Here is an 18,711-nt window from a genome sequence, read left to right as displayed (position 1 = left end):
CACCTCAAGTGTCACCATTCGTTTTTTAATCTTGGTAGGAGCACTTGAATTGCCGTATTACAAGCTGCAGTGTTTCAGTTGTAATCACAGAGGCTCGCTGTAAACCACATGGCATACGCGAGACATTAGAAAATCGATTAACAATCATATTACAGATGCAAAATGAAAATCCTCACTCACACCACTACGGTAAGTTGTCCCACTCTTTAGGAACTACTTTGCTGAGAATAACAAGTCCTTTCTACAGCTCTACAATTACTGCAAAGCAATGTGTTACATTTATTAGCCTGCTATACAATTGTTTAATTTGGATTTATAGAGTTGGTGGAGCAGCAGCTACACAAGAGTCAGCGGTGAGTGTTTTGCTTATTCATGTCGAAATCACATTTTACTTAATGACTTTTTTTATTCATCTTACAAACGAGGGGGATTCTGATTTTGTTCAAGTTGTTATATAAGCGGAGTTTGTTCCTTCTTCCTGACTGAGAGCTTCATAATGTCCTTTTTATTGAAGAGGCTAAAAACATATTTTTTCATGAATGTACTCGTAATTTAATAGCTTCAACTCTGGCTGCATGGATATGTAGTGTAAGTGTAAATAGATTATACTCATCTCTCAGGACAAATGTACAAAATTCAAGCATCGTATCAGATTTGTAATAATTTCGTATAACATATTTAAGACCCAATAATAACAAAGTATATTTCATTTTAATAAAAAAAATGCAATTTACACACTTGAATAATGTATGTATATCCTATGTTTGTATATTGAATTGTACTAGTTTAGTAGTAAAAGTGGTTGTTCTATTAAAGCGTATTCTAACTTTCTCTATATATTTTATTTTCTAAAGAATAAATACATAGCAAATCTTATCTAATCGAAACTAATTACAAAAGGGCGCAACAATCTCTTACGCAGAAAAATATGTGCGACTGCTGGCTTGTGTTGTAAAGTGCTTAAAAGACTATACACAAAATAAACGCTGTATATAAATGCAACACAATTCCTTTATTCACCTTTAGCCGCTGGTTGTCACTCTGGGATTATCGCTTCATTTCTCACAGTGCTCTCTATTAATATGAAATATTCGAGTAATTGAGCTTTAATTTGTCTGCGAGCATGACAAGTTAAAATTGTCACCATGCAAGAAGAGCTTATCGAATCAACAGAGGATATTTATATCAGTTAAAAGCCAGACGAAGGGAAGCACGAGGTCCACATCACACCGGAGGGATCAGAGGACGGATGTGACGAGTTTCCAGTTACAGGACAGTGTCTCTAGTTCCTTTCAGAGGCAAAGTATCTGTAGGACTGTCTGACACCCGCTAACCACCCTCTTTCCCTTTCAACCTTGTTTATATTTATGCCTCCCATCATGTACAGACTCCGAGCAGCAATCTATCCTGGCGATATGTGCTGACCCTCCCCCAATAAAACACCCCCCCTTGGTACATTGAGTGCAGGAAACTGGACACTTCCTAAATGTTAACTGCAGCTCCGGGGTTAACGTGATCCCCGTTGGCTCCAAAGGCCCACCGACGTCTTCCAGAAGTGCCCCCATGCTTTAAAGTTCAGAGGTCGACGTCTCCTGGAGCCACCGGACTAACTCCAGGCTCACGCTGGGAATAGGATGAGCGTGTAAGGAGTGTGTGTGTGTGCCCTTTGCAAGCACCTTCAAAGCAACGGCCAAGTTCACATGACCAGAGTGTGTGTGCCAGAAACCAGAGAGTGCACATACTGTATGGCACCAAACACCAGCGTCTCTCTCTGTCTGGGTCTCTCACACACACACACACACACACACACACACACACACACACACACACACACACACACACACACACACACACACACACACACACACACACACACACACTCACACTCACACTCACACACACACACACACACACACACACACACACACACACACACACACACACACACACACACACACACACACACACACACTCTCTTTCTCCACCCTCGCCTCTGAAGGTGTGACGGTGAGCTGCTGGGTCAAAGTCAGGCAGATGGCCCTCGCAGTCGGGATTCAATATCAGTGACCGGGACCATACGACCTGCCACACACACACACACACACACACACACACACACACACACACACACACACACACACACACACACACACACACACACACACACACACACACACACACACACACACACACACACACACACACACACACACACACACACACACACACACACACACACGCATGACCTCTAGACAGTGATCTTCGGCAAAACACTGAAAAAACGCATCACCTGTGTTCTTATATAACACTCATTGACAAATTCCACGTAGGAAGAAGAAATAAAGACAGCTTTCTGAAGCTTTTGCAGTCTTAAAAATGTTCTAAATTAAACAATTAAACAAAGATAAAACTGAGGTAATGGTTTTTGGAGCCAAGGCAGAACGTATAAAAGTTAGCACTGAGCTTCAGTGTGCAATGTTCAAAACAACAGATAAAGCCAGAAATCTAGGTGTAGTCATGGACTCTGACCTGAGTTCCAACAGTCACATTAAAACAGTTACTAAATCAGCCTACTATCACCTAAAGAATATATCTAGGATTAAAAGACTAATGTCACAGCAGGATTTGGAAAAACTTGCGGATGCTTTTATCTTCAGTAGACTCGACTACTGCAATGGTGTCTTCACAGGTCTCACTAAAAAATCTATTAGAAAGCTGCAGCTGATTCAGAATGCTGCTGCTCGAGTCCTCACTAACACTAAGAAAGTGGATCACATCACTCCAGTTCTGAAGTCTTTACACTGGCTTCCTGTGTGTCAAAGAATAGATTTCAAAATACTGCTGCTGGTTTATAAAGCTTTGAATGGTTTATGCCCAAAATACAATACTGCTCAATGATGAACCATCCAGATCTCTCAGGTCTTCAGGGACTGGTCAGCTTTCTGTCCCCAGAGTCAGAACTAAACACGGAGAAGCAGCGTTCAGTTATTATGCTCCAAATATCTGGAACAAACTCCCAGAAACCTGCAGGTCCGCTGCAACTCTTACTACTTTTAAATCCAGGCTGAAGACTTTTCTTTTTGTCGCTGCTTTTAAGTGAACTATTCACATCTTAAACTGCACTGTAACTTTTATCCATGTACTTTTTCTTTTAATGTTTCTTTTATTATCTTTTCTTTTTAATGACTGATTTTCAATGCCATTTTCTTAATATCTTTCGTTTTTTGTAAAGCACTTTGAATTGTCGAAAGGTGCTATATAAATAAACTTGCCTTGCCTTGCCTAAATTAAGTAGTGTTTGGGGGCTTAGTTGTGATTTTGGATTGGTGGTAGATTTGCTTTTCTTTCTCAGCTACACAGTCATTGGCAGGGCTTGAATAACATGAGTACAATTAACATATTGTAGTTATAACAGTGGGTATGGTATTTACACACAATTTGTACTTTGCCATCTTATTTGCAACTATAATTACCATATTTATCTTTCATCATGTCATTGTATTACCACCAGCAATGTTATGTTTTAGATCTAGTGTGTGGGTTTTACTGAAATAGGCCTGCTTTTCATGAAACTTGATGGAAGGGTGAAGAATGGATGATTTAAGGGCCCACTACATCTTGAAATCTGAATAACAATGTGAATACACTTCTAGTTATTGTCTGTGTACTGGTGGTTGTTTTCGCTCTATACTGTGCGTGTCCTTGAGGGTGGCTTAAAGACACATTTCCATTTTCTTATGAGGATATATCAGGTCTTTATTACATTACATTGTATTTAGCTGACGCTTTTATCCAAAGCGATTTACAAGTACATTCGACCAGGAAGATACAACCTTGAAGAAAACAGAATCATATAAGTACATCAGGTTTCATAGAGCAAAACATTTCAAGTGCTACTCAACTGGCTATAGATAAGCCAGTCCTTTATTAGTATATAAGTGCTTTGTTAGCAGTTCTTTGTTAGTAACTCTATCGCTCGAAGTGGAGTCGAAAGAGATGAGTTTTCAGTCTGCGCCGGAAGATGTGCATGAAGCGTGTTAAGTAAATATGTTAAATAAACAGCACACAAAGTCATTCAAAGTGATCCAAACTTCCAGAGGGCAACCACATTTGTTTGGTGTGTCATGTTTCCAGCTAGTTGGTGGTTTTCTTATTGATTAGGGATCAGGCAACATGCAATTTGATTCAACTTCCTATAAAGACGACATGAGTGGCCTAAAGTCTGTCACACCTGGTGTTTAAAGAAACCCAGCAAACAGAGTGCGTTCACACCTGTCACACCTATCAGTAAAACTCATGGTTTGAAGTGCCTGGTTTCCTATGATGCAGTCTTGAATCACATAGAAAAAGTAAACTTCAGGTGGGTTTCCCCTATGCTAAAACACAAGCTGTACACACACTTGACACATCACAAACTCTGCTTCAGCACATCCCTCTGGCAAACACCTTGATACAGATAAAGAGTGACTTTAATTCCCCCTCTCCTTTCAGCAAACAAAACACTTTAAATCAAATTGTCCTTTACAATATCCCCTGTCTTAGAAGTGCTTAGCGCGCAGTTAGCCTACATTATCCCCACTTCATTTAGCTCGGTAAACAATTAACCCAGCGCGCGCGCGCGTGTGTGTGTGAGCTGAATGAGTGAGGGATTTGGCATTAGCTATGCTGCGTGGCATCTCCACACTAACTACTAAGTGTTTAACATAGTTAGCCACCACCCCCCCCCCCCCCCGCCCTCCCGCTAAATCAATATGCTTAAACGCTGCTACAAACTCGGAGTGAAAAGAGGAGTTAGGGAAGTTTAATGGAAACAAGCTATTAATATTTCCTTCCTTAAATAAAGAACACTCGGCGCATCGATGAGGTTTGCCTTCCTTCAGCCCTGTTTTTGTTTTTCAGCATTTGGGTTCCACTACAGCAATTACAGCCTTTAATTTAATTGATTTCGATAATGAGCTCCTGTAATGACACCGCTGTGGGAACGGTCGCGTGTACAATGTGTGTGTGGCGTCGGAAAAAATCGATCGTCTCTGGGGGACTTGCATTAGAGGGGGAACTGTGTGTGTGTGTGTGTGTGTGTGTGTGTGTGTGTGTGTGTGTGTGTGTGTGTGTGTGTGTGTGTGTGTGTGTGTGTGTGTGTGTGTGTGTGTGTGTGTGTGTGTGTGTGTGTGTGTGTGTGTTGGTCAGCTGTCAGCCTTTTCATAACCCGCTTGTTCGAGGTCTAACCTTTCAGCTTGTTGCATAATATCCTCCAGGCTATAACACATGCATGTTTGATGACACGTGGCTTAGTAGGCCTACATGATATATTTAATATCCTACAATGCTGTATTTCCGCCGTTTCGGGCTTAGCACCACCCACAAGTATTTCCCAGCTCCTCTGGCGGTTACGGTGGTCAGATTTTTACGAGGGCTTGTCTGCGGAAACTTAAAGTGGCCGCAGAGTAAATCAGTCAGCAGCATTAACCGCGTCTCTTTGTTCCTGCCAGGCGTGGAGAGCTATTGTGATAGAGCAGCGATATGTGTAACAGGCTCACATCTGAACAAACAACACACAGGGACTGACAGGCCGTGGACATGAAGCTTTCCTCCCCTCACTGAACTGCTATCAAGCTCTACCGAAAACATACACTTGTGCACCCTTGAGGGGACGCCCAGGTATCAGTTAGCTGATACATGGGGCTGCTGCTGCTGCTGCTGCTGCTGCTCTTTATTTGTCTTGCTTGCACCGTTGCGATGATGGATTTGTTTTGATTGTATTCGGAAGGTGTTATTGAATTGTGAAATGCTGTTTGGATCGGATTCCACTCGCATCAGGTATCTGCTGAGACTGTCAGTGTCTGGTGGTCTAAATGCTGCCTGAGACGCTTTTATGTCTGAATAAAAACAGCCATTTCTGTGCAGAACACTTTTTTATTCAAAATACAAGATGGGATCTACACACCATATAGTCGATGAAACTCAACATAATTCACAGTTGATTTCAAGAGATGAAGAGTAAGCTGGGAGGACATTTGGGGATTCAGGACACTATAGGATGTATGATGTTGTTAATGCTTAATAATCCAGAATAAGCCAAAGAATAGGTACATCTTTTAAGTATTTTGTGTTTTGACTGAACGTATTGTTTGACAAATGAATACACGAAATAACTGGTGGTTTTGTGATTTTTCCATCAATCATATAGGACTTTTAAAGGTCTCCTATTATACTATTTTTCATCAATATATTATAGGCCTCGGATATTTACAAAACAGGTCTCTGAAGTGTTTGGCTGCAAATACCAAACAGATCATTGCAGCATCCCATAATCCCCTCTGTTTCAGCCCTGTTTCAAAAGTGCTGATTCTCTGTCTGTTACTTTAGATGAAAATAAGGAGCCCCCCCCACACCCCTCTGAGAGAGATTTGGTTCAAAAGAACTCAAAGGTGCTCTAGGAGGAGATTCAGGTGATAAGGTGGTGGGGGGGGGGGGGGTTACCTTGGTTGCTGATTGGCTAATGGTTACACAAGCCAACAATTCGTTATGACATCATAAAGTGGCCAAAATCTGATCAGCTCATTTTCATACAGGTTTTTATATAAATGGATCAGGACAAAAAGAGAGAGAATCTTTTTTCCTGAAACTTCCAGAATCTCTTCACACAGAGGGGACACATAAATACAAAATACATGAAAAAGTGGATTTTGCACAATAGGTGACTTGGCGTGTAGGATTACTGTCCATCAGCAATAATGTCTAGGTTCTTGTGTAAAGATAATGTTTTAAAAGTAGTTTAACCCTAAGTTGTGGATCAAGTCTTCTTAGATAAATGCTTAACTTTCAAAAATGAATGTCACCAGTGAAATTAAATAAGATTTAGACTTATAGTACACACTGCGAGGAGCCACAGTTCTTTAATATTTCTCAAGCATGCTCACTAGTTCCCTTCAAAGGCGGGAACAGTCACGCTCTTCAGACCACAGCGGCTTTTGCATGAAAGAAAACGATTTCTCACATCAGTGAAAATGATAATACACATTATCACTTACAGTCAGTGCTTCTGTCTCTAGCCCTGTCCACTAACTTGAAATAATAAATGACAGATTAAATGACTTATGTCTTTGAATTATAAATTGCTGCTTTTTAAACCTTAACCTTGCTTTGATGAGCGGCCTTTCATGTGCCTCCGGTTGCACGAGCACATTCTTGCGCCTTGTATTCTGGCAGTGGAGCATCACTAATTATCTCACCAGCAGAAAGGTAAGGGAGGTGGGGACCTGTGTGTGAGTGTGTGTGTGTGGTGTGTGTGTGTGTGTGTGTGTGTGTGTGTGTGTGTGTGTATGTGTGTGTGTGTGTGTGTGTGTGTGTGTGTGTGTGTGTGTGTGTGTGAGTGTGTGTGTGTGTGTGGTCTCAGTTCGACGGAAGCTTTTAATGAGCCCCACGCTTCTTATCAAGCTTGGCGCTCGACAAACGCTCTGATCCGCCCACATAGAGGACGGGGCTCAACTGATCGCGTCTGAAGCCTCCAACACAATCTACGTCCCCCCCCCCACCCCACGCCATCCACACACCCCTTCAAAAACCCTGATCACCCTCCCTCCTCCTCCCCGCAGCCTTACTGTGAGAAAAGAAATATCCTTGAGAGAAACTATGAATCAAAGAGCTTTGCATCCCTCCTCACAAAAGAGAAAGAGAGAAATGAAAAGGGAGAAAGATGGAAGGAGAAATTCAACAGGACAAAAGAGAGAAAGATAGATAGAGGGTGAGGATGCCAGAAGGGCAAGAGGTCGAGGGAGTGAGAAAAGAAAGAAAATCGCCGATAAAGGAGTGAACTTCTCCAGGCTGGAGGGTGCTCCAGAGGACGTCCTAGATTAGCTCACACCCCTCCCTCCATCCTTCCATCTCCTCCACCCTCCACCCAGCTTCAGATGGAGAACAGTGGCCTCGGGGCCCACTTGGTGGGCGCAGGGTGTGTGTGTGGGTGTGTGTGTGTGTGTGTGTGTGTGTGTGTGTGTGTGTGTGTGTGTGTGTGTGTGTGTGTGTGTGTGTGTGTGTGTGTGTGTGTGTGTGTGTGTGTGTGTGTGTGGAGAGAAAGAGGAGAGATACGGGCATTTAGACATCTGTCAGCCACTAATGAAAGAGTTCAATTTAGTGGAAAATCTCAAACAACCTTGTCTGACAGCCTGGCTGACAGGCTTTAACTTGCTGTGTGTTATGTTGTTGTTATTGGTGTGTGTGTGTGTGTGTGTGTGTGTGTGTGTGTGTGTGTGTGTGTGTGTGTTTGTGTGTCTCAACGTGTGTGTGAAACTCAGCGTGTGTTGTGTCTCGAGTGGATCATGAGGGTGGAAAACAAGAAAGAAAAAGGGGGTGTAAAAGAACAAATGTAATAAACTCAGAATGTGCCGGGGCATACAGTATGCTTGTGTGCACATAAAAGTGTGTGTGCGTCTATGTGTGTGCGTGTGTGTGTGTGTGTGTGTGTGTGTGTGTGTGTGTGTGTGTGTGTGTGTGTGTGTGTGTGTGTGTGTGTGTGTGTGTGTGTGTTACAAAGTCATGCAGGGTTGTGGATCAGCCCATGCAGCAGGGGTTGGGTCTTATTGCTTTAAATCGCTCCAGGGGTACAGGCCATGTTTTTCGTCGATAGATGGGTTATGGTTTGGGTTGTGTGTGTGTGTGTGTGTGTGTGTGTGTGTGTGTGTGTGTGTGTGTGTGTGTGTGTGTGTGTGTGTGTGTGTGTGTGTGTGTGTGTGTGTGTGTGGATATTTAGACCTCACTAGTGCTATTAGAGTTGGAGAGATGAACACACAGCTCTCCAGGCAACACACACAGACACACACTTAGTCTCCGACCCCCCCGGAGCTTCATTAGCAGGTCATTAGAAACAACTTCAGTGAAAGCTGTTTTCTTTGCTTCATTGAAAACACTCCATGTCACATGGATTCATTCTACTTTTTATTACGGAAAATATTATCTAAAATGCTAATTTTGCACGAAGTAGAACTCTAAAAGTGGTATTCTCTGGGAATGTTTTAACAAACCACACCACAATGGGAAAAGAAAGTTTGGGGCTCTCTGCTGGAACTGCTACCCCCGCGACCCGACCACGGATAAGCGGGAGAAGATGGATGGACCACAATGCCAATGATTTGGTGTGAAGGGTGACCGAACATCAGCAGAATTACCAATGTTCTGTGTAGACACAAACGTTTTAAAAATGGATGTTTGGAAGTTGTGGATCAATAAGGAATCTTATAATTCAAACGTTATACCCTCCCCTGTCCTGACTTCCAAATGAGTTTACAAAGACGTCATAATCGCGTTTTAACTTTTATCAACTTCAATATTCTTGTGTGTCCCTCATCACAAGACGACTTTGTTTACTTGACACTGAAATGAAATGTCTACATGTGTTTTAATAACAGAGACACAACCACTTTGAGCAGTGGCAGGACCATATTTAGCAATTTCTTTCAATCATTTAAGAACCATTAGCAAAGCAAAATCCAGCTCCTCTTCTGGCCTGTACACATGTTGACAACTCAACTGTATCACTGACGACGAATGTGTGTTATTGAAAATACACTTTATGCATGCGTTACATCACGTATGCATACGTTTGGCAAAGGTGCGCTGCCGGGCGGCTGATGAAGCTTCAGCACAGACAGCTGGAGAGAGATGTGAAGAGGCGGAGCAGCAGCAGGAGATAATGTCTGCTGCTGATTCCTTCCTGCGTGTCGCCCTGTGAGAACAACCTGAATCTCCATCCTTCACTCTCGTCAGCGGCGCACAGGGACAGATTTATCACATTAACCACAGTCCGCTTCCCTTAATGCCCTCCTAAAAAATGGCAGCCGTTCAAATGTGCCTGCCCTGAACCAACATGGCTGCCGGCTGGTGCAATGCCCCTGTATTTCTCCAATTTGGCCCCCGCCCAGCTTTCCACTCTGATTGTATGTCCCCCTTTAGGTTTGGGAGGAGAGATAGGGCGAGGGAGGGGAAGGGTGCCAATACAAACATTGTTCTGCTGCCTCTTTACAAGCCAGGAGAGTGGGGAAGTTAATAAGCAGCTATTGGTTTTTAACTGCGGCCCGTTTATTGCTTTGCCCTGGAGCGTGCTGGAGAGCTTTATTCATCTTGTTTTGTCCATCTGCCCATCATTCCCGTTCAATTCCTCCCTCTCCCTTTTGTCTTAAAATTAATTCACTATCTCCATAACATTCTATCTTCTAACCTTTCCCTTTCCTGCCCTTTTTTATTTTATGCTGATATGAATTACAACTAAAATGATGTATAACCTTCCGCGATGATGTGTCATTAAGCCACTATTGATTCAGTGTGTTGCTAGTGTACTGTATTTAATGCTCCTCCTCAGTGCCGGTGTATATCCGTCTATCAATACTCGCACGCTTATTACAAACGGGATGTCAGCCAGTCAGTGTAGTCCAGTTCCCGCATGATGAATTGGATGAAGGTTTAATAAAGTACATATTGTGCTGTTGATCAATGTCGTCCGGGTTTTAATGGACAGTTTTTTTTCTCTGCTCTCAGAAGCTTTCCAGCACTGCCAAGAATAAAAGGGAGTTTACTGGACACTCAACACTCCATCAAGCATTTAATCTCAAAGCTGAGACCTGAGGTTTCTTACTTTGATGTGTAAACCTTTCATACATACGGTAAATCATGGTTATGATCAATACCAGGTTTATTAGAACAAGCTTGGGTATTGCCTGTCATGATTCAAACAGACCTGAGAGGGAGCTGGGAAGGAACCTCTCAGTTGTAGCAAACTTAATAACATTAACAAAATCCTTGCATTTAATTATAGTTGTTAAAGATTAAGGAACCCTTTGACTTTTATCTGTCTCACTCTGATACTAGCCTCGCAAGCAACTGCAATCCAAATGAAATAATAACGGATGTTTTTCAGACTTAAAACATGGTCCCCGAATGATTGCGTTTCCATACCCTTTCCCTGAAGACCTCCTTATATTTCTTTACTTAAGCGCCACTAAAACTGTTTATTTTGACCAAGTGCAGCACTAGCATTGCACTTTTTTTTTTATCTGAACCAAATCGCAATATGGAAAAGAGCAATACTGAAATAGCTTGATGCACAATATTTGTTAAAGGCTTAAATATGTGTTCAAATATCATCTTGATTGCACTATTGTGGATTTCTACTTTTCTACTTGACAACATATATTTGTCTGGTACAGATCCTCTTGAAAAAAAATCCCACCATAATCATTTCATATATATAATGAATATTATGATTCCAAAATGATTAATCCCTCCAATATCATGACTGATCTCCATTGCAATATCAGTCAAATCAATCTATGCCCTATGCAGCACTCTATTGTTCCTTGACAATCAAGATCAATTTGAGGGAGGAGCTAAAGGGATGTCCAAACATCAAACTATTCAAAAAGAGGTATAAAGACACAATTCTCACAAGGTACAGCGATGAAACTGCTAAACCATAACTGTTTATATTCTTGTTTTGTATTCTATTTATGAATTTGTGTGTGTATGAATTTGTGTATGTACATATGTGTATATATATACAAATATATAGAGACCATTCTCCTAACTTGCCTGTATATATTATATGAATAATTCTATAAATTATTCAAGGTTAAAGTATACATTGATATTGTATGTTAACATAATTAAGATGTAAAAAAAATATATATTTTTAAAAAAAAGGGAGAAGGGGTCGGATTAAATAAGTGTAAACTTCTTCCGACCCCTTTTCGGACGTGTAATTAGCTAAAGCTTTGTTGTTTATTGATATCAGAAAATGATACTATTATTCAATTATTAATTAAATATTTCGTTTTGTTATTGCATTCATTTGTACTGTATCATGTCTGTATCATCTTTTGTTTCATTTGTATTTTCTTTGGATTTACACGCTCGAAAAAAATAAAAAAATAAACTAAACTAAGATGTGCTAGTACCAGACAAAGAAAGAGCCCCACAAATAAGAACCAGATAGAGATGCCGCAGGAGAGAAGCTAGTGAGTAGGAGGGATGACCAGACGGAGCAGAGGGAGGAAGTGTTTTATGGTGGAGACGAAGGCGATTTCATGTTCCTATAATCCTGAAAGTGCTGCAGTATGTGTCCTCCCCAGGCTGCTTCACACCTCCAACAAGGGATACGTGACTAACTCTCACGGCACAGGAACACAAACCACATTCTTCTTCCACCAGCAATTAACACGGTGACTCTGTGCAAACACAACACGCTTGAACTCGGAAAATCAGGAACCCGAGCACAAATCCTGCGTACGGCTCTTTTGGGATTCACAGTATCCACCCTGTCCTGCCCAGGAGGGCTATCCGCTGATCCAACCCACAGAAGCAAAGGCGCTCAACTGATGATTCCAGTTAGCCGGCGCAGCCAAGAGGAGCGGCGGGGAAGCAGCCAATAGCCAGAGCAGAGGGGATCTAAGGGGCCTCTAAATATCCACCCAGGGCTAAGAGAGAGAAAGCACGAGCAAACACTTCCTGTATTGCTCTCCTGGGCAACAATAGAAGAGCAAGAAAGCCAATGCCACAGCATCAACACCTGGCTTTGGAGGCAAGCTCGTGTGCACGTTTCCAGATTAGCACGCACACAAACACACAATTCTTAAAGTGCTTATAAACTCTAATTGTGCTGTCGAGCAGGGTCTCAATGATACCATTTGAAGCTATCTGGCGTTAATTCAGGTCCTTTCACCGGCTGATCTCACGCACTGTTCACAGTCATACATTCAGAGACGTGCACTGTACTTAGTGCACTCAGTTTGTAAACCAAATCAGGATGGGATGGATGGGTGGTTCCAAAAAACACATATGGAAAACATGTTCTAAAGATATTATTGTAAAGATATGTTTCCTCAACTAATGTTTTTCAGAGATTCGTCCTACTGTCCGATCCCATCCGTGAAATTCAAAAGGGCTACTATACAATAACAGTACTGATACTAAATTTGACGAGGTGTAGTCATCATGTACAATATATGGAGACTAAGACTGAAGCAGCCACATTCATCTTTTTAATTATTTGCGCTTTCTTTGACAAATTAACGAAGAACACAGAAAATAATAGAGTGTTTTCACTTTAAGGCTCAGTTTTAGTATCCCAGGAAGCCAGGGAACTGCGAGAGTGAGCCAACACGACAATATCAGAAACCTAGAAGTGAAGCAGCTAAAAGGAATTCCTCCATCCTTCAACTTAAAAAACCCTTATCATGGGCTAAGTTGTTTGACAAACTCACACCTGCAGCCAGTAGCTCACCTGCTCACACGCTTGTATTCACTTACTCACTCAAACGCTTGCAAATGCTCTGCAAGACACTGATACACACACACACACACACACACACACACACACACACACACACACACACACACACACACACACACACACACACACACACACACACACACACACACACACACACACACACACACACACACACACACACACACACACACACACACACACACACACACACACACACACACACACACACACACACACACACAGGTTGTGCAGGGGTGGGGCCGCCTCAGGGTGCTGCTGTAAGTGTGTGATTAGAGGAAAAAGTCGGCAGAGGAGAATCCAGGACAAACACTCACCCCTGTTAAGGTCTTTATGTTATGCAGTGCATTCTGGGCTTCAAGGGCAGCTTTCCTTGTGTAAAACGTGACAAAACAGCAGCCTGGGGAGAGAGAGAGAGAAAAAGAGAGAAGGGGGTGAGCATAAGGAGCAACAAAGAGCATTTTCTCTATTCATCTGCTTGGCATCACCTGTCGACACTGGCAGACGCCGAGTGAATGATAAGGGCGACACATCCTCGCGGAGAGGGAGGGAGAGAGCTTTTGGATTTGTTTCAACGCTGATGACTTGAGCCTCGAGGAAGTGTGCGCACAGAGCAACACATACGCACACACACGAACAATAGAAATACACAGAGGAAGAGGAAGTGCTGCCTCTTCATTAATCCTCCAGTAATCTGTGAATAGTTGCGCTCATTCACTGAAGAAAGTATTTATTCACTTATTTAGTGCTCACACTCTCCCAGCTAACTAGTTCACACCCACGAGAGAATTTAAAGACTTACTTCTAAGTAACTTACACTGATTTAATTAATTGCAGGTGAACGACTTGAAGAAGAAGGTAAAACGTTAAGGAAAATAAGAATGTTGAGTCAGCAGCACCTCGTATTATTTATATAAATATATTTCATGAGTCTGATAGTCAGGATGTAAAAAAAATCACATTTTTCATTACAATTTCGCCCGGTTTAACCTTGCCTGTGAACCAGAAAATTACCAAGCAAAAGCTGACTAAGTTGCTTACTCACTCACACACAGCCGGCTACAGTGGGAATGCACACACATACACAGTGAAGGAATAAGAAGGGGAAAGAGAGAGAGGGATTTGCCTCTTCTTTAATCTGTGTGTAATCCCTGCAGAGTGGGGCTGAAACTCCGCGGCTGCGGTTCATTCTGGGCCAGCACGCAAACCTGCACAGTCAGGCAAAAACCAGCGGGGGGGGGGGGGGGGGGGTATTTAGGCCAGACACAGAGGTGTGATGTTTCTATTTCCCCTCACATAAAAAGGCGGTTGGAAACATTGTAAAAGTCACAGTATGGACTCGGTATGTATGTCCTCTTGACACATTCTTCTTCTCACAGCCAGAAGGGAATCCTAACCCAGCACTGCAGAGGAAGGATGAGGTTTGAGCCAACTATAACATATTGAGGATTCACTGGAAGAACAAATAGGAAGCCCTGAGATTCACCATGCATCATCAGGAACAATGGAAAGCTGGGTTTTAAGTGATGGCATGACCTTAAGCAAAGCATCTCTCTCTGACTGTAAGGCTGCCTCATTCTGCAGAGGCATGTGAAACAATTTCTATCAGCCCATAAATGTATTTGAACATATACACATGATGTAGGCAAGCATTTTTGATAAAGCCTCTTGAATTGAGTTACACATTGAAGTGACTAAGGCACTACATTTACACATTCTTACAGAACGTGGCAGAACTGGAAGGTCTTCAACCTACTTGTAAACTCGCGGGGGAAACCCAATAACCACGGCTTTATTAACATGCTAACAACTAAAAGGCAACATACATGTAGATAGGTATATGTGCCTCTATTTACCTGAAATAAAACCTGTTTTACATGCACATTGACGTCAGAATATGCTTCCAAAGTTGGTTGGTTATTTGGGAAATTGTAAAAATGCCACAAAAAAAATAGGGAAATCTACAACAGTTACTCTGTTCTGAAGAGGTTTGGCGTTATGCACCTGGAACACTGCTTTTAACCACCATAATCAGTTTGTGTTAACCTGCTGAGATAGGGTAATCTACAGGTGATCCACTGGAACATTTGTTTTGGACCTCCTGCCTCCAACTTCTGCTAATTTCTCCATTTGGGTTTGTATTTATGTATCCAGAGATGAGCCAAGTGCGCCATTCTTTTTGCTTTGTTTCCCTCTCCATTGTGTTCATGGGACAAATAAACACAGTGTGAATGGGGGGTACTGGCGTGGGATTCGCTGCCCACATCGCAGACATCGGTCCCGCTGACACTCGCCCTGCAGTGCATCTTAGTGAAATCCAACAGTGAGCATCTGGTGCGGATTTGGCATCCCGAATCCCAGCGTCCCTTTGATGGGGCTGGGGGCGTAATGGATCGGAATTCCTGGGGTGTCCTCTGGGTGCCGCGGCTGTTGAAGAGTTGGCCCTTCGCCTAGCGTCAGCAACGTGATTGGAGTTGTGATTCAGGAGCTATAGTGCCTGTGTATTAGCGGGATAACTCCCAGCTTAGTGTTTTTCCTCTATGACCCCCAGCGTGAAAGGCAGGGTGTCACTTCACTAAACCCTAAGCCCCCCACTCCTACTATCAGTATTAATTTACCAAGCGAGACTTTCACACCAGCTTCTCCTAGTTAAAGGCAAGGAGATAAGAGGGGAAATAAGTCACGACTGGCTGACTATCACTGGGCGAATGTGTATACAATTTATTCCATGTAGGTCACCAAAGTTATATGGCTTTTACACTCAAAAATGAAAATTCGTGTCCAAACGTGTCGATCTCTGGCAGCTCTGCTTCATCGTTGGTCTGCGTAATTATGACTGGACTCACTAAAGATAAGGTTGAGGAACTGAGGTATGGAAATTCTTGAATCTTAAAGTCAAGTTACAAGTTAAAGCAATACTAAAAGAATATTTAAAAAAACAGTTGAAAGAACTTGGGTGAGGAATGGCCCCTTTTTTCAAATTATTAAAAAAGCTTTACCTTTATATTTTCATATTGGGATACATTACTAATTCCCTAACCGATTTCACCTACAGAAAAGTGTTACAATAATCTGAATGATGTTTAGTGATTGAATGAAACAAAGATATTTTTGTAGAATTTTTTCCGAACAACATAAATATTCAAAATGTATTCAATTAAATGTGAAATGTTTAACTGCAAATTACCAAGGAGCTCCAGCTGTCAGATACAGATACCTCTTTTTTTTTAATATTGTAGAAGAGAAATATAAAAATAAATGTACGAAAACGCAAGATAAACATTTTCAAAGTACTCGAAAAACACATTTCAGTTCTAATTTATGCTAGGTTATATTACATTTCCAGGAACTAATAGGTGCTCCTTTTTCTGGGCTTAGTCCAAATGCAAACAGTACTAAACTGTCTCTGCTAATGCCCAAAAGTTTTGCTAAAGTTTATCTCTACTACCGTTTAATGTTTAATTATCTGTGCATGGAAATAAAACTTCCTACCTGCCACTTGCCATATGCTGCCTGCACTCCATTTAAGCAGCTTTCCCTACATAACAAGTGGCACGGCTGAATGGAGCATAGTTAATAACGACCGTACTGTAAAACTGCAAGCTGTTACTTCCTAACAGGTGAAACCAAACTGAGGAGAGAGTGACGACGTTGTCAGAGAGGTGAGTCAGAACAGTGAGAGTGTGCAGGTGTACCATGTGTGTACAGTATAAGGCCCACACTGCTATTGCAATATCATTCAAGATATTGGAGGGATTGATCATTTGTTATCATTATCATTCAAAAACATATCATGCGATTACTTTTTAAGAAGATCATAAGAAAATATATATATTTTGTTCATCAGGTCATTAGAATGTGTCTTGCAGGCCGGGATGTCTCTGCAGCTCCATATTACTTCAAACATTCAGGGCGACTGTTGTTGAAGGTTGTCGGTTCGATGCCAGCTAGTGAAGTCAACATGTCGATGTATCCTTGGGCAAGATACTTAACCCTGAGTCTCTCCCAATGGCCAACGATGTGTGAATGTGTATGAATGTTATCTTCCCTAGAGCAAGTGTTACTGCTGCGTGAAGGAGGTGAGAATGGGTCGTAGTATGTAAAGCCTTTAGCAAGAGCTTCCTGCGGTTCGAATAATATTGTGCTTCCTATTGGACTAGTTTGTATATTGTAATTTCAATAACATTTCCATTGATTGTGCAGCTCTAAACACATAAAGTGGGTCTTTAGTCAAATTATAAATCAAATTGCAACTGTGTTAGGCCCCTTGTGTGTGATTAGCATTTCCAATAGTCCTGTATTAGTCTTAGCGTCTAGCTACGCCCTGTGAATTATGAGTCCAGAGGCATTTGTGCCATATCTGTTCATGGGAGGGTTAGCTTTCAGCGTTAGCATTAGCGATCCTGACAGTGTATAATGTGGGGGAGGTTAGCTGTTAGCGCTGCGTTAGCCGCTGTGTGTTGTGATTCCCGCGGTGTAGCCGGGCCCCGGAGCCATGCGCCGTGTGACGGATCGTCCCAGGTGGTGGGCTGTCAAGACGAGGATCAAAGAGCAGTGGAGTGGACCTCACACACACACACTCTTAAAACACACACACACACACACACACACACACACACACACACACTTAAACCCACACACACACAAACACTTTCCCTTCAGTGTTCCAGTCCCACCTGTTTAAGAGTCAGCACACTTGCAGCTCACACACACTGCAAGCCAATAAGAGCTTGCATATTATTTTCAGTCTGTGTCAGCGTGCATGCTTTTTTATTTAGAGAGTTATGTACGACAACCTTGAGTACTAAAAAAAAGGGTTGTTCAGACTGCCATGAATAAGCTCTTTCCATCAATCTGTGTGCATGTGTCTGTTTCTCGCAGAACAAACATTTACCTGAAGGCCGAGAGAGGCTCAGAACTGGGAGATACACGGAGCTTCTGCTGTTGAGGAGGGACACTCAAAAACACACAAACTCCAAGTGAAGAAGAGAAAAATCTATCAAGACGCTGATGTTTGTGTGTGTAACAGGAAGAGTATAGGAGGCAGACAGAAGGAGAGGACGTGGGAAAGAAGGGGGGAGTGTTTGCGATACTAAAAGGACGAGAGAAGAGGTAGTTGTGAGTAGAATAGAGAGCAGAGGAGGGAGATGCCGGTTCATAAATGCTTCATAGCGGCTGAAGGGGGGGCCTTTGACTGAGACATACCCTTGGCACCCTCCTCTGTCAACACATCTTACCCCTCCAACAACACGTCGACCCGGGCTTCAGCATAGGAGCCGAGGGGCGTTCACTCATGTTTAGGTATTTCAGGTCGATATTTTCTTTTCGCATTTCCTATCATGCTATTTGAAGGCACATATTCATAGATATATAAAAATATATAAAAAACATATCTATGATGTGTTTTGCTGAAA

General features: G+C 42.3%; 1 protein-coding gene across 15 annotated transcripts in view; it reads right to left on the bottom strand.

The window, feature by feature from the left end:
* celf2 (cugbp, Elav-like family member 2) overlaps positions 1–18,711 on the bottom strand; it is a 238,387-nt gene that overhangs the window by 63,141 nt on the left and 156,535 nt on the right. For all 15 annotated transcript variants that reach the window (XM_034075080.2, XM_034075079.1, XM_034075081.2 and 12 more), the window contains one exon: positions 13,615–13,697. In XM_034075080.2, coding sequence (XP_033930971.1) covers positions 13,615–13,697 — 83 coding nt within the window. The remainder of the gene's footprint in view (positions 1–13,614; positions 13,698–18,711) is intronic.

This window comes from Pseudochaenichthys georgianus, chromosome 23, assembly GCF_902827115.2.
Source record: "Pseudochaenichthys georgianus chromosome 23, fPseGeo1.2, whole genome shotgun sequence".
Lineage (NCBI taxonomy): Eukaryota > Metazoa > Chordata > Actinopteri > Perciformes > Channichthyidae > Pseudochaenichthys > Pseudochaenichthys georgianus.
Note: the sequence above shows the minus strand (reverse complement) of the source record. Positions and strands in the feature narration are given on the sequence as shown.